This window comes from Ictalurus punctatus, chromosome 24, assembly GCF_001660625.3.
Source record: "Ictalurus punctatus breed USDA103 chromosome 24, Coco_2.0, whole genome shotgun sequence".
NCBI classification, from domain to species: domain Eukaryota; kingdom Metazoa; phylum Chordata; class Actinopteri; order Siluriformes; family Ictaluridae; genus Ictalurus; species Ictalurus punctatus.
This window is the reverse complement of record NC_030439.2, coordinates 10,708,830-10,723,648: the sequence shown is the minus strand read 5'-3', so window position 1 is coordinate 10,723,648 and position 14,819 is coordinate 10,708,830. Positions and strand designations below refer to the sequence as shown.

At 37.8% G+C, this 14,819-nt stretch overlaps 1 protein-coding gene across 2 annotated transcripts; it reads right to left on the bottom strand.

Moving 5' to 3' along the window:
- Positions 1-486: 486 nt before the first annotated feature.
- bzw2 (basic leucine zipper and W2 domains 2) lies at positions 487-14,736 on the bottom strand. 2 transcript variants are annotated; one of them, XM_017455090.3, is made up of 13 exons: positions 14,682-14,732; positions 9,727-9,959; positions 8,620-8,690; positions 7,542-7,718; positions 6,795-6,898; positions 6,542-6,607; positions 5,580-5,715; positions 4,041-4,150; positions 3,598-3,768; positions 2,917-3,063; positions 2,435-2,573; positions 1,074-1,196; positions 487-946 (listed from the first exon to the last, which is right to left on the bottom strand). In XM_017455090.3, exons 3-13 carry the CDS (start codon positions 8,681-8,683, stop codon positions 921-923), a joined length of 1,263 nt encoding a protein of 420 aa, XP_017310579.1. In that variant the 5' UTR covers positions 8,684-8,690; positions 9,727-9,959; positions 14,682-14,732; the 3' UTR covers positions 487-920. The 2 variants fall into 2 exon arrangements, with proteins under 2 accessions (XP_017310579.1, XP_017310580.1); XM_017455091.3 differs by lacking the exon at positions 9,727-9,959 and having other exon boundaries at positions 14,682-14,736.
- Between the last annotated feature and the right edge of the window lie 83 nt (positions 14,737-14,819).

Genomic DNA, 14,819 nt, shown 5'->3' with positions numbered 1-14,819 from the left:
AATCACTCTCTGAGACAACTCGTTGCTCCCGAGTCATATTAAAGATTCGTTCAAAATGACCGAATCGTTCATGAACGACACTTCACTAGTGGCAACATGTCAGTTCTGTTCGCAAATAAATTCTGGGAACTTCAAAGCAAGTTATGGTTTAATATTATAATCTTATGGCTATATGACATCTGACAAGGAACATTTGCTAAAGGTTGCTTTTTAGGTAGCTACAATTTTTTTTTAAACATTAATCCTTCAGGAACATTTCCCATAACATTCTTTCACTGTCTCATAAAATAAAGTTTGCCCAGTGGGTATTATTCATGTAATGACAAATTAAATATGTGATTATTTAAAATATTACTGTGGAATCTGAATTTTGTTACTGTAAAGAGAAAAAAAATAATAAGGGAAGGTTACACAAGGAGCTTCATAACCTACACAGTGCACATTTGACAGATAAAATAAAAGTGCATGATTTACACCACTAAAGCATTTGGGCTTTAAAAAGATTCTTTATTGGGAAATAAAAAAATACAATAAAACTTTTGTATTTTCACTGTATAATATTTTCTGAGGGGAAAAAAAAGACAAACTATAAACTTCTAATCCCTCCCACATTAGTAGAAACTGAGATTATGGTTTTGGATTTTTGATGTGACATTTCAACAAGATACAGTACATATAAAAGCCTTTTTATTAATAAAAATCAGTCATACATACAAGTGGGTTTATTCTGTTGAATATTTGAGAAACAGATTTTCAGAGTACCTGAACAGTACACGGTAAGGAATATGTGTCTTTTATTAAAAGGTTATCTATGGCTTCTCCATTGGTTGTGCTTGAGTGTCTAGGACTCTTCCTACTACAGTGGACTAACAGGCTGGCCTCAGAGAGCAGTGTGTCGTGATCTTCAGTCGTCCTGAATGCTAATCTTCTTTCTCGGATTCAGACTCTGCCAGAGAGAGTGTCATACACACATATTGACTTCAGTAGTGCCTGGTATACAGTATATGCAGTAAAGCAAAACTGAGAATGAAGCAGAGTTTATACTTTTCAACATTTCTGTAACACCTTCATACCTTCCTCTGCATTCTGAAGCCACTCCACAAATTTCTTCATCTGCTCCAGAAAGATACTTTTCCCTTTGGCAGCATGGGCATCTTTGTACCATTTTAAAATGGCTTCCTCACTAAGGACGTCAGCTAACAACAGAGAAGGGTGCATAGTCATATAACACCATTTGAAAAATATAATTTACACAATGTCCAAATGTAGCCGAGATGTTTCCAGGGGGTTGGTATTTTGTATCAGCGTCATAGTGCTATGAAAAGCTACAGATATGAGAAATAAACATTATATATACATAATGAACATTACACACACACACACACACACACACACACACACACACACACAAATATATATATATATATATATATATATATATATATATATATATATATATATATATATATATATATATATATATATATATATATATATATCTGAAACTATCAATAATGTTCATAAGGGTCATTGCCCTGGATAATAGCCTTTACAACAAAGGCAGAAGCATTTTGTAGTTCAGAACCTACTTTTAAATCTTTGAAATTGCAGAAGTATTGACATTCAGTGTACAACCAGGAAATAAAATAAATTCTGTGCAGTCAAACTGACCAGTTTTCCCACCATTGCTGTCCTGAGCAGCTCCTAGCTCTTTTTAATCATTTTGACTTTGCTCATTAACTCATTAGACAGATGTGCATATTGTCCCAAACTGTACACTAGCATACTAAACAGTATGTGAAAAAATAGCAAGCGTCCAACCTTTACTTGATATGATGGAGTAGCTTGCTACTTGTAACTAGTATTTGGGTTGGAATTAGATTTGGGTGCCTATTATGCTGTATGTTATTTAAGTGCCATTGGGCCAATCACAGCCAGTTATTCATCACTTGTGATGTAGATAAAGACGGTGATTTTTTGAACAGAGTATAGTCTACAACCTGCTAAATCTATTGTCACAATTACGGATCTTTGAGTAAATTTAGACAGGCTTGAGGACATGGTTCAGGATAATGAATGACTTGCTGTAATATAGAAAATGAATAAAACTGTTAAGGACTCAGTTTAGACAACAGAATATTTTTTTTCCCTTAGTATAGCTAGACAATGCTTCATTGAGGGCATTTATTGTAAATATCGACTATCCTACTCTCAAAAAATCAGTTATTTAGAGATGAGTTTACATGATTAGCTTAACATTATAATTCGAATCAAGTATATAAGTTGAGGACAAAATATATTCATTTGGACACCAAACACATCTTGGCTGATTGGTTACGTTCAGGGTAATGGGTAAATTGTGTATAACTTTCCCCAAGCTTTTCGTATATACGTACTATAACTGAGCAAGTGAGTTTTTTCTGTTAATAAGTACCTTTGTAGAATAGCACTACTATCTTGGAGAAGGATTTCATAAAGTGGATGTTGTCATAGCAGTACTCCTGAATCTTCAGCAGCAAGACCAGTTCAGATTGACCCTGAGTACTGAACACAGCCAGCAGAGGAGCGTAGTGCTACACAAAAGAGTGAGACATCAGTATGACTAACCATGCGGGGTTGTAAAGGCTCATAAATGAACTAGCAGAAAACACTCTTAACATTGAAAAGGTCTGCAAGAAGCACTATCTGTACTTTTGCTCAGGATTTATAGTTTTGTGAGCAGTCTGTACTGTCCATAAAACAATTCCTGTATAAATGTCACAACACTTACAGTATGAATAAATTGGTTAGTTTTCCTACTACCTCCACCCAGGGAAGTGCAATTTACTGGCATAGTCACTGTAACAGGATGGCGTATTAATATATTACTAAATGTATTTAATGCATTTCAGGAGAACACCTCCTCAATCTGTGTACCTTTAGGTGTTTGAGGGCCTGCTCAGTAACCAGCTCTTCCTTCTTGTTCCACTCTACAGCGTTCATAAGGCAGGACCAGAGTAAGCCAATCACAGCCTGCTCCTGTAGATCGTTCCTCTTCATCTCTTCCTTCACATACACCACAATCTAAACAGGAAAAATGCATATAATTTTTTTCTAGATTAAAAAATATACATATCACCAACCAGCTTACCGTGTAGCCTTAAGCACTATTGCTCATCAGCTGTACATATTGATGAGCACAAATATTTGTGTACAATATAATTCTCAGTAGTAGGGCCGGGCGATATATTGATATAATACTGATATCATGATAAGTGATTATGCAATACACATTTCTATCGAGATATCGGTGATATCGATATATCGCTGGAATGGTGATGTATTTTTTACTTTTTTAATAATTACATATTAAATGGTACTGAATGGCTGAAGTTTAATATGACTTCTTTGTATTTGTAGGCATTAAAAAAATTACTGTCAAACTCAGTTTAACTATTTTTTATTTCTTTTACTACAGTTTTGCAGACAGTTTGTTACCTAAATTATATATTGTGATACATATCACATATCGTAGAAATGTCCTCAAGTATCGTGTTAACCACAACCAATGAGATCATGACTAGAGAAGTAAGTGTATAAATGCGGAGGCATGTTCACCTCTCTGATGGGACACTCTTGAGACAGACGCTCTTGCAGTTCTTTCTGCAGCTCCTTGCGGGTGCCCAAAGACTGCTGCACACGCAGGAAGTCAGACAGCTCCTTCAGTCCAGCTTCAGTAAAGTACAATGTGAAGTGCTCCACATTTTGCTTGTTGGCAGGAAAGAGTTCCTGAGCAGATTTATATGAGACTGAATTATATTCATTAACTAAACTGGCTAATGAAGAACAAAAATAACTTAAATATTACGTCAAAATTTAGTAATAATCTAAAAAAAACTAAAACAAAGTAATGACTTTCTCCGCTGTCCAGTTCTTAAGGTCATGAATGTTTAGAGCAAACACCTTCACAGATCTGCTGATTATCTCAAATTTGGCATGTTTACAATATTAAATATCATCTATTATTGAAACCGCAGGAAATCTCTCACACACAAACATACCAGGAGTTTCTTATCCAGACTGGCCTTCCTCAGGGCTGAAGTCACTGCATTGGCATCTTTCTCAGCTATCCATGCTTTGAATAGCTTCACTGCAAAGGAAGCAGCAATTCCTGTATAATAAGATTGACATAGAGGTGAGTAAAACAATCATAAATTCCCACATCACACACAGAAGGATGATTCTAAAAACTTTAGTGTGCATTCATACGGTGTACCTTTTCCAAATAACCTTTACTGGTAGTGAATATTTATTCTACAAAAATAGACATGTTTCTAAAATTAAAAAATTTAAACCTATAAATGAAAGCACTGACATGCAAAGTGTCCCATCACTACAAGGACCACTACAGGGATTTCCATGCATCTATTGAATTAAAATTTGAGAACTCCTGAAAAGCCTAAACTGCAAAAAATAACTCATGCTTAGCAAAGGTGAAAACGTTGTCATGTCCATGAAACCAGTTTGCAATAACCTTGCTTTGGAACATGGTGTATTATCATGCTGGAAGTAACGATTAGAAGATGGTAAATTGTGGCCATGAAGGGATGCACATGGTCAGCAACAATACTCAGCAATACTAGATTGTGGCATTCAAGCGATGATTAATTGGTATTAATGGTGCCAAAATATGTCAAGAAAACTTTCCCCACACCATTACGCCATCTCCACTAGTCTGGACTGTTAACACAAGACAGGGTGGGTCCATGGATTCATGCTGTTGGTGCCAAATTCTGACCATCTGTGTGCCTCAGTAGAAATCGACATTCATCAGACCAGGCTACGTTTTTCCAGTCTGTCCAGTTTTGGTGAGCCTGTGCTCACTGCAGCTTCAGCCTTCTGTTCTTGTGTAACAGAAATGGAACCAGACCTGGTCTTCTGCTGTTGTAGCACATCCACCTCAAGGTTAGACGTGTGGTTATCTGAGTTACTGTAGCTTTTCTATAAGCTCGAACCAGTCTGGCCATTCTCCATTGACCTCTTTCATCAACAAGACGTTTCCATCCCCAGAACTGCTGCTCACCGGATGTTTTTTCTTTATTATTCCATTCTGAGTAAACTCTAGAGACTGTTGTGTGTGAAAATCCCAGGAGATCAGCAGTTATAGAAATACTCAAAGCAGCCCGTCTGGCACCAACAAACACGCAGTGGTCAAAATCACTGAGATCACATTTATCCTCATTCTGATGGTTGATGTGAACATTACCTGAAGCTGCTGGCCTTGCTTTGCATTTCACTGCTGCCACGTTATTGGCTGATTAGATAACTGTATGAATGAGTAGTTGTACAGGTGTTCCTAATAAGTGGTTGTTGGAGATAATGAATGTCAAATCGAATGTGAAATCTATCCATTACGATGCTGTTTCACTGTGGAGAGAGAAACTCTTGATGGACCTAGTAAATGCTGACCTTCCCAGTATCACCATAACTGTAATCCCTAAGCCCTAACCTTCCATACACACACACGCACACACACACACACACACACACACACACACATGCACATGCTTAAAGCCTAATGTATAATATTTTCCACAAACCTTCTTTCACAATGTTATCACTGAAGAGGCTGGTAAGGATGGCAGGTGGCAGTGTGCCATTGGCCAGCAGGATGCCAGTCAGCATGGCCAGTTTCGCCTGCTCAGACTCACTGAAGGCTTTCAGAAAGAGAAGAAGCTGCCCAGGGCAAACAGCAACATGCAGAAGGTGTCCATGTTTAACAGGTTTTAGAAAGAAAGAAAGAAAGAAAGAAAGAAAGAAAGAAAGAAAGAAAGAAAGAAAGAAAGGCCCTTATTTGAGTTCCTCCAAAACATTGCCTGAACAAAAGCCTTGCCCATTCTTTACTAAGGCATAAAACAGCCAGATGAACACTGAATAGTTATATTTTTAATTATATAGCAACCAGAAACTTTGACATAATGAGTATTTATTGACCATGGTTTCAAAAGTCCATAATTATGTGGTTTGGTTATTATGCCTTGGGCACACCTTATTATGGAATATCTAGGCTCACATGTTAAAACCTACCAGGTACCTTAGTCAGTATCATGAGTCAGTAGGACGGACACAAACAAAACCACACCACTTAAAGCCCAAAGCCCAAGCTATTTACAGCTTAAGCAAAAATTATTTTTAAGTAGAAAATAAACACTAATGGTATAATATAATAAAGCATATAGGTACTGCATCAAGTCCTTCATACCCATTAATGTGTCCTGTTCTCAGCATACTATTCTTATTAAGCAGAAAAGCTTTGACAGAATAAAATGTTCCTTAAGATGTGGTCTTTTTCATAATTAGGTTTACATTTATAATTAGAGCCTGTCAGAAGAGTAATAAATGGGAGCTACATAGACAACAGTGAGTCATCATGACAAATAGCACAGAGCTCTTATACCATAGCAGTATTTAGGCTGACTGATGAAAGATGCAAGACAAACTGTTTTATCTCCCCACAATATAAACGCCATCTGTTGGAACAAGATGAGTACAAGGAAAGTACCTTTTTTATTTCATCCTCAAACGCCTTCTCCAGATATTTGTATCTCCTGATAAGTTTATTGAAAACCTGGCGATATGTAAATGAACAAAATGAAAATCAGAATAATAAACAAAAGTCATTTCCAGCCATCCAAGTGTTAAAAATGTACATTATACATAATAATAAACTTTTACAGGATTCATTTATAAAGCACTTTGTAATATAGTGTCAAGTCGATCTGTACTTGCTGCATCTGAGCATTACCAAGCATTACCTGAGCATAGCTACGAGCAGCAGTGTGATTTTCCTCTGTAGTGAACACACAGTGGACAGTCACCTTGGTCTTGTCCCCATCATCAATGCGCGTTCCCCCAGGGGCTGGGAGAGAAACAGAGGTTAGAGGTTAATGCTGTAATGGCTTGCATGACTGTACATTGTTCGTTTCAATAAACACTAAAGAGATAATGCCAACAGGGGGGAAAAACACAACCTGTGTGTGTGAAATGTAAAAATTAGCTGTTATTTATATTTATATAAGGTGTATTAGCTTTATTACGTCAATGTGGGGTTGACAAACTGTGCATAGCCACAGACTACATATCATAATTGAATACCTACTATGAATACCTATGTGCATGTACATTTAATAGCTTACTAACTGCAACTTCTGCTCACTGTTAATCACTTTGCCTGAACTATTTCTTTAAGACAGATTTCATACTTGTCCATCTGATTAATGTAACTTAATATAAACCATTTAACTGCAGCTAAGTTTACAGAGATACCCTGAATGTGAGCTCATTCTAGACAAAGTACAGTGTAGTGATTCTGTAGGAAACATTAATGAACTGTTGCTCTTCATCACGATACTAAGCTAAGAATAACCCCAGCATTACCAAGTAGCTGCCATTTAGTAACAGACACCTGATAACTAAATAAGACTCAGCTCATGATAAAATATATAATTAATTGAAATCTAAAAATAATAATGAAGATAGTACTGTAAATGTGGAAAAAATACCAAGCATGCTCCCAGCAATGAGGATGTCAAACAGAGTGTCAGCATAGCGACGGTAGTCCAATCTCGAACCGGTGACATCCAGAAACTTGGCTACAGCATCAAGATCACCCCTAGCTTCGTTGAGGCCCTGAATGATTGTGTCTCTGAAAACCGTGGGCTCAAACTTCTCCTTTTCATCTGCAATAACCAGAGGGAAATAATCAGAACCAAGCCAGCTGTGGGACTGATACAGACTGGTACACACTACGCTAGGGTTCACTAAAGACATTTCTTGTCTGTATAACTGATAGTTCTGCACAAATGTGAGCATTTGAGGATGAATGCTGCACTTTTTAATGAGATCTAGTAGCCATCATTACTGTACATGGTTCATGAATACATCAGACCAAATGCGTGGAAGTACACACTAACTGGCTGTGGCTGTGACACCCCACATTTGAACAGCCAATAGCACCTACAGAGTAAGGCTTTGAAGTATGACACCAGTGTCCTGCAATTTAAAAAAACAGATTTAGCAGTCACAGGCCCATGAGGAACATTTTGTAGGCCAAGCCAGGCTCAGGATGACAAACAGCACTGTGCTGCAATCATAGCTTACTTGTGCTAATGTATTTAAATCATGTAAAGCCTGTTTGAAAAGTCCTGTATCTGAACCAGTGTGGGCAGATTCATAGCTGCTGTTCCTGATCTGTATACATGTACAGTATGTGTGTGTGTGTGTGTGTGTGATCAGGTGGAAAAATGGCAGCAGCAGTGAGGTGGTAGGGGGTCTCCACACAGCTTAGTGTTGTGTAAGAGCAGACACAAACAGGCTATTAATGGAAGGCAGTGAACTGCTACAGGGACTGTAACAACATGGAGTGAAAGACTGTAGAACACAAGTATCTTAGGGGAGTGTTATATGTGTGTATGCGCGCTTATGGATAAGCGCCCAGACAAACTTGGATAAAAGTCAATTTGTTTGGAAATAAAACTTTTAAACAAACAGTCTATAAGGCAAAATAAAAACAATTTAGTCTAGTTAAATCGCTATAATTTATTACAGAGTAGATGGACAGTGCTGAAAATGGAAACTTACCCCTTTTCCTGGTCTTAAACCGTTGGCCTGTAAGCACTGGCTTCTGTTGCTTACCGGTATTCATAAAAGTCCTGAAAAGAAAAATAAATGTTACATTTACTGAACTGGGCCGATGCTTTTATACAGAGAGATTTACAGACATGCTTTTTTTATCTACTTGGAAAACATTCTAATGCCAGTCCAAGTCTAAAGATACCAGCAGGCTGAATAATCCAGAGATTTACACTTTCTAACTAATTTCCATCTCCAGCCTCTGTAGTGTATCTGTGATTATTAAGGCCCCGCATTTTGACATCTGTTTATACAAAACTCACTTAACCTTGGAAGTCTATAGGCAGTTGCTAGGGCATTTGTTATATGAAAACCACATTTTTGGAGGAAGTTGAAGGAATGTCTTCTTCTGCCTAAAGTAAATTAAGCTCTAAACTGTATACTTAATCCTTTCAGACAATTTTTTCCAGACGGAATAATTTGTGTTTATGTATAATCAAGGTAGCGCAAAGTAAATACAGAAGTACCTCGAGTTCCACCTGATCTCACAGAAACCCAAAAAATAACCAGGAAAGCTTTTTTTTAATACTGAATTGCTCTGTCATGCTTGTGTCACATCTGAATTCACATTTTATAGCTGTCTATTATCAATAACTGCCTTTAGACTTGCATTATTAGGCTTGAGTCCCCAGTTGCTCTGTTCTTTCCACAGAAGAGAAATATGACAAGTGTTCTCCATAGTAATTACCCATATGTTACACATGTACTAAAGAAAAAATTAAAAGTTAGAAAAAAAAAATAAACAAATGATGGCGTAATCCTTTAATGCACAGCGCATGTTCAAATTATAAGTGCTTCTGTTATATTAAGCAGTCCTAAAAAAAAAAAAAAAAACAGTCCACAACCCAATACCATTTTGTAAGAACATCATTCAGAATGCAAAGCAGCAGTAACGTATAACACCCAACTTTTCCACTCCTTGTTTTCAGTAACCACTTCTGTGCCAGGTATTTCCCACGGATTATAACTAACACTTTCCTGAACACATGGCTTATCTGCAGTGAAACAGTACAGAGAGAACCAAAATAAAAAAAGCCTGCTGTTTGAAAAGCTTACCTGCTGTAATGTCCTTTCACTACAGAGTGAGTGTGATGTGTGTGTGTCTCTGTGAGCACTCCTGCACAAAGTGACTGTCAAGCTCACACTGCTCGGAGCTAAATATAGAGGAGCTCATCTCTGTGACAGCGTAAACTTCAGTAAGCCACGCATGAGACATGTGTCGTATTACAGCAAGGACATGTCCGAGCATAGTCCACTGCCTGGCATTGTCCACATGCACGCCCACCTACCTACACCCAGACACACACACACATACACACGGCTTTAACAATGATTAATGGAATGTGCTTTTTCTCTACCTATCACATCTTTAAATAATATTTACAGTTACTTGTACTGAGAAAAGGACCAAAAACATGTTTACTCAAAACTCACATATGAAAGCCTAGGGTCAGTTGTTGAATTACATCAATAAACATTCAAATGTGCATACACTGTACATTGAAAACTACTACATTAAAAATAGGAGAATTTTTGATTATAGCTCTTACTATTTGGATTTATCAAACTTTCCATAGCAGTTAAAAAGTAATTCCGGTTGCTTTCCTAAAGGTTTTGCATAAGTACCTTTGGAAAATGTAGGCCCATCTCTGAAAGGACAAAACCCTTTAATTATAGAATTCATGAAAGTGGTTGAATTAGTATTTGCTGACCTCTTCTACAGCAGCCCTTAGGCCTTATAAGCAGGTTGTGAGTAAACGTTGTGTTTTTCCATTCTTATCTCAGTATGGGGAAATGTGCTGAAATTGGTGTGCGTGGTAGTTGCATATACAGTCACATGTTCCAATATTTTTTATCACTTGAAAAAATAGGTGGGTTCAAAGAAAAGGTGCCATGTTCTAAGTTGTTTAACACAACTAGATATAAATATGAGGATATGAAAGCTGAAATTCTGACATCTCATATTTATCTTTTCATCTCAAACCCAAATGTGTTCCGTGTATAGCGAGTCCCTTTTCGGATGGGACTGTACACAATCCCTTTCAGGTGCACAACCACTGACGATTCCCAAATCAAGCCATCCATTACAATATTCAAAAAGCCAGTAATCACAAAAATGCAACATTTTCCATCTTCACTTTTTGGAAGGTATTTTAGAGCGTCCTATGTGGCCTATCAGTGCATATCCAAACACAACCCCCACAATCAATTTATTTTAGCTCAATTAGAAATAAGCGCTGTCCATTCAGCCCTAACTCCTGAAACTACTGAAATATGAGATTGCAAAGAAAGCCATTGTAACTGAATTTCTTAGCTGATTTTGAAGTGGCTTCTGCAGTAAAAAGGGCGTGTCTTTCACAAATAATGACAAATTAAATTGGAGGACAAATAAAATTGGAGATTTTGATAACATTAATGATGAGGAGCTTTTTTTTGTCCCCTTCATGCAAAAGTTTCTTTAGGACTAATTTTTATAGATACTAGATATATAATAGAAAATGCTCTATTGTTTTGTTTTGTGATGCATTTCATGTACTGTAGTATATTTTTTTGCTGCATCACTCAAGCCCAATAATGGCTTAGGCACACTGTCCTTTCTGAGCTAGTCATTTCTTGCAGCTTTGAATCCATGTACACAGGAGATATCCAATATCGCCCTGGAATCCTTGCCCTAAAATTGGACACAAGGAATACAAGTTCCACAAGGGTTGTTTTCACTGCAGCTTTACTCAGGCTGGATTTCTTCATCCGGTGTATGCTAAAAATGACAACATTGCGTTTGTTAGGTATGCGGAAAAAGTAACTAACACAAGCACTGGCTGTATCAATAACCTGGTATCACTGATGCTAGAAGAAGTTTCTGGGTGTCGTCTCTGGGTTAATTTACACTGTGAATTAGCTGGGAAACTGAGTCATCCAGAGAGAGATCACACCTCGCAAACGAAAGAGGAGCCTGAGTCGTGTCTCACCCTTTAATTACATCAGATAAGAGTCCATGTACGACAGAAAGAGGAAGCTCCACTCCTTTATTATATCTATACTTTATTACACTGGAGAATACAGTATATCCCATACTGTAATACATGTTTGTTCTTTCGTGAAGCTAACAATACACAACAATCACATATTTCTGCCCTGCTGAAACGGTGGTATTGTACATAACTTTCTAATGTTATAGTAAGAAAGACTGAAAAATGTATGAAGGGAGTAAAAAATACTTTATTACATTATGTTCTTCAGCTGCTGTGAGTTGCCCTGACAACTCTGTAACAGTAATTCACAGTGCTGTGTCAGCTCGGATTTGGCAGTAAATCTGCAAGCATAAGTCTTACGCCAGCTCAAAAACATCAAATGTCATCATGCTCCAAATTCCTGCATGAAAGAAGTCCTACTACACAGTGAATGGCAGGAGCCAGCTGCCAATCAGGTGAGAGAGAGAAAGCAAGAAAGCTTAAAAGCCTAAACAAACAGGAGTGTAATAATGAAAGAGTCTGATATTAGACTATTAGAAAGGAGTAGGACTGACTGAGTTTTAGATTGTTTAGATTTAGATCGAGATGTTTTTACTTACTAGACAGAACAGGCATTTATTTTTTCCTAATTTGGTGGGGAAGCTAGTGAATGATAGGTGATAGTCAGCTGTCATTGTTCTGGAGTTTGTTTAATTATTGTTTAATTGTTTAAGAGTTGAGAACTCTTGATACCTGGTAGTGACAAGAGGTGTTGGGAAGTTTATCTGCAACAGTGTAGAGAGAGGGAGTGGTTCAAGCCATTTGACTGTCTGATCTATGTACTTTTATCTTCTTGTGTGAAAACACTATCTAGTTAACACAGATCGGATAAATGAAGTAAAAACACCTCGGAAACAACCTACATTGTAGTTTTGCTCTCTACAAAATATTTTAGAAAACTTGCTAGAGATCAGGCTCATTGCATCCATTAGCCCAGGAGATGCTCAGTGCCTCAGCAAAAGCACCTACACTTTGAGGTTACAGCAGACCAACCACTTTCCCTTTCAACCGGAGCTTATATTTGAGCTAGCTAGCTAACTTTAGGTGACCAATTCATTCTGTAGGATCTGTAATGTTTGTGATCTTACAGCATGGGGAAAGTTATATACAAAGGTGGTGTTCAAGCACAGCTGCTTGGTCAGGCAGTCACAGTAATAGCTAACTGGCTGGTAGATAAAAGACAAGCACTTGTTGAGAATTCTTGCTCAGGCAGCATTGTGGCACAACAGGAAGCATTGCCACATCACAGCTCCAGGGTCCCTGGTTCAAGCCTACCCTCAAGTTAATGTCTGTGTGGAGGGTTTCATCCGGGTTCTCTGGGTTCCTCCCATCTCCCAAGAACGTTCTGTGAATGTGAATGTGTGTGTATGCATGGTGCCCTGAGATGAACTGGTATCCCATCCACGGTGTATTTCTATCTCGAGTCTAGTGTTCTTGGGGAAGGCTCTGGATCCACTGTAACCCTGACCAGGATAAAGAGGTTATTGAAGATGAATAAATGAATACATGTACAGCACATGTACAAAGCATTATGTTGAGGAAGAATAAAAATCAGGTTGCGCCACTATTGCCAAAGCCATATCTCCCTGCAGTTCTTGCCTGGCTTCCCACTAAAGCTAAGCAGGATTGAGTCTGGCCAGTACCTGGATGGGAGACCTCCTGTGGAAAAACTATGGTTGCTGCTGGAACTAGTATTAGTGAGGCCAGTAGGGGAGGCCAGTAGGGGATGCTCACCCTGTGGTCTGTGTGGGGCCTAATTCCCCAATATAGTGACTGGGACACTATACTGTAAAAACAGAACTGTCTTTAGGATGTGATGTTCAACTGAGGTCCTGACTCTCTGTGATTGTTAAAAATCTCAGGACACTTATCATAAAATAGAAGGGGTACATCCCTGGTGCAAATATTTCAATTTGCAAATCTAATTTTATTTATTTGTGAATTTAATTAATTTTTGTGAATCTTGCTACATTTATTTATGGATCGTAATCTATTTATTTGGAATTATAAATCAATTCAAGAGAGAGAGAGAGAGACAGAGAGAGAGAGAGAGAGAGAGAGAGAACCAACAACAACAGCTTGGTGTCAGGGCAACTGTTTCCAACTCCTCCAAACATATACTTGTCTGAACGAATGGGTGAACCAGATCAAACCTGACCAGCATGAGAAGTGCTCACATCTTAGTACAAATAAAGAATGGAAAACAATCAGCTTGATGAAGCACAGGCATGTAAATTACAACCTTTACATACTTTTTTTCTATAACAAATAATACATTGCTTAATGTAGGACTTCAACAAAAGTGTCACAGGACTACATTAAAAAGCACAAAGATTTTATATGCAAATTGGGGACGCCCACAACTCTGCATGCACCTAATCATTCACTGCAAAACAGGTGTTGCCTGGGCTTCATTTGCATACTGGTATATGATTGGTTCCTGTATTTTATTGTGTAACACTTTCTTGTGTCCTATTCAATACAAACTTTCAAATTAGGTCTTCAGTTCCTCTTTTAAAACACCACCTGCCTGCACACTTGATTCATCCGCACATATTTAATCAGAGAAAAAAAAACCACATATAAGGTTGTCCTGAACAAATAATGTGTTAGTAATCTTTTGACAATGATAAGACATGATACACAACTTTACCTGTGCTGTTGAAGCCCAGCTGCAGTCCTTACATTATATTCATGGTGCGTTCAATGCGCTTAAGCACTTTTTTGTGTTGTAAGTATTTATGAATCCTATGCGATGATGATTTCAGTAATCAAAGAAAACTGCATCCACAATTAGAGTTTAAGGCAACTTGCTTCTAATGTTGGAATACTTGTTTTAAACGGGCAAAATATACATGTTCATGCAGAAGCTGAACATTTAAGCTGAACGGTTTAAATATTACCACACCGGGTCACACCAGTATAGACAAAAAAAGGAACGAAAACTACAGTACAAAAGACACATTTAAACAGACCACTGGTTAAGTTAACCTATTTTACCTGGCAGTGGATTTAACCTTGTGAAGAGTTTGAAGCACCAGTTGAAGACCACTAAGTCTCACTCACTCTTCCACACGGAGAGGTAGTGAAACGCATTGGAGCAGTCCATATTTGACAGTAATCAAGGAGTTTATTCTA

What these genes read in the sequence shown, in the direction of transcription:
- bzw2 (XM_017455091.3), bottom strand. Translation starts at nt 8,683, where the DNA reads ATGAATACCGGTAAGCAACAGAAGCCAGTGCTTACAGGCCAACGGTTT. An exon ending in CATTGCTGGGAGCATGCTTG is followed by an intron (nt 6,899 to 7,541) that starts GTATTTTTTCCA and finishes TTTCTCTCCCAG; the next exon opens with CCCCTGGGGGAACGCGCATT. An exon ending in TTGAGGATGAAATAAAAAAG is followed by an intron (nt 5,716 to 6,541) that starts GTACTTTCCTTG and finishes TGCCCTGGGCAG; the next exon opens with CTTCTTCTCTTTCTGAAAGC.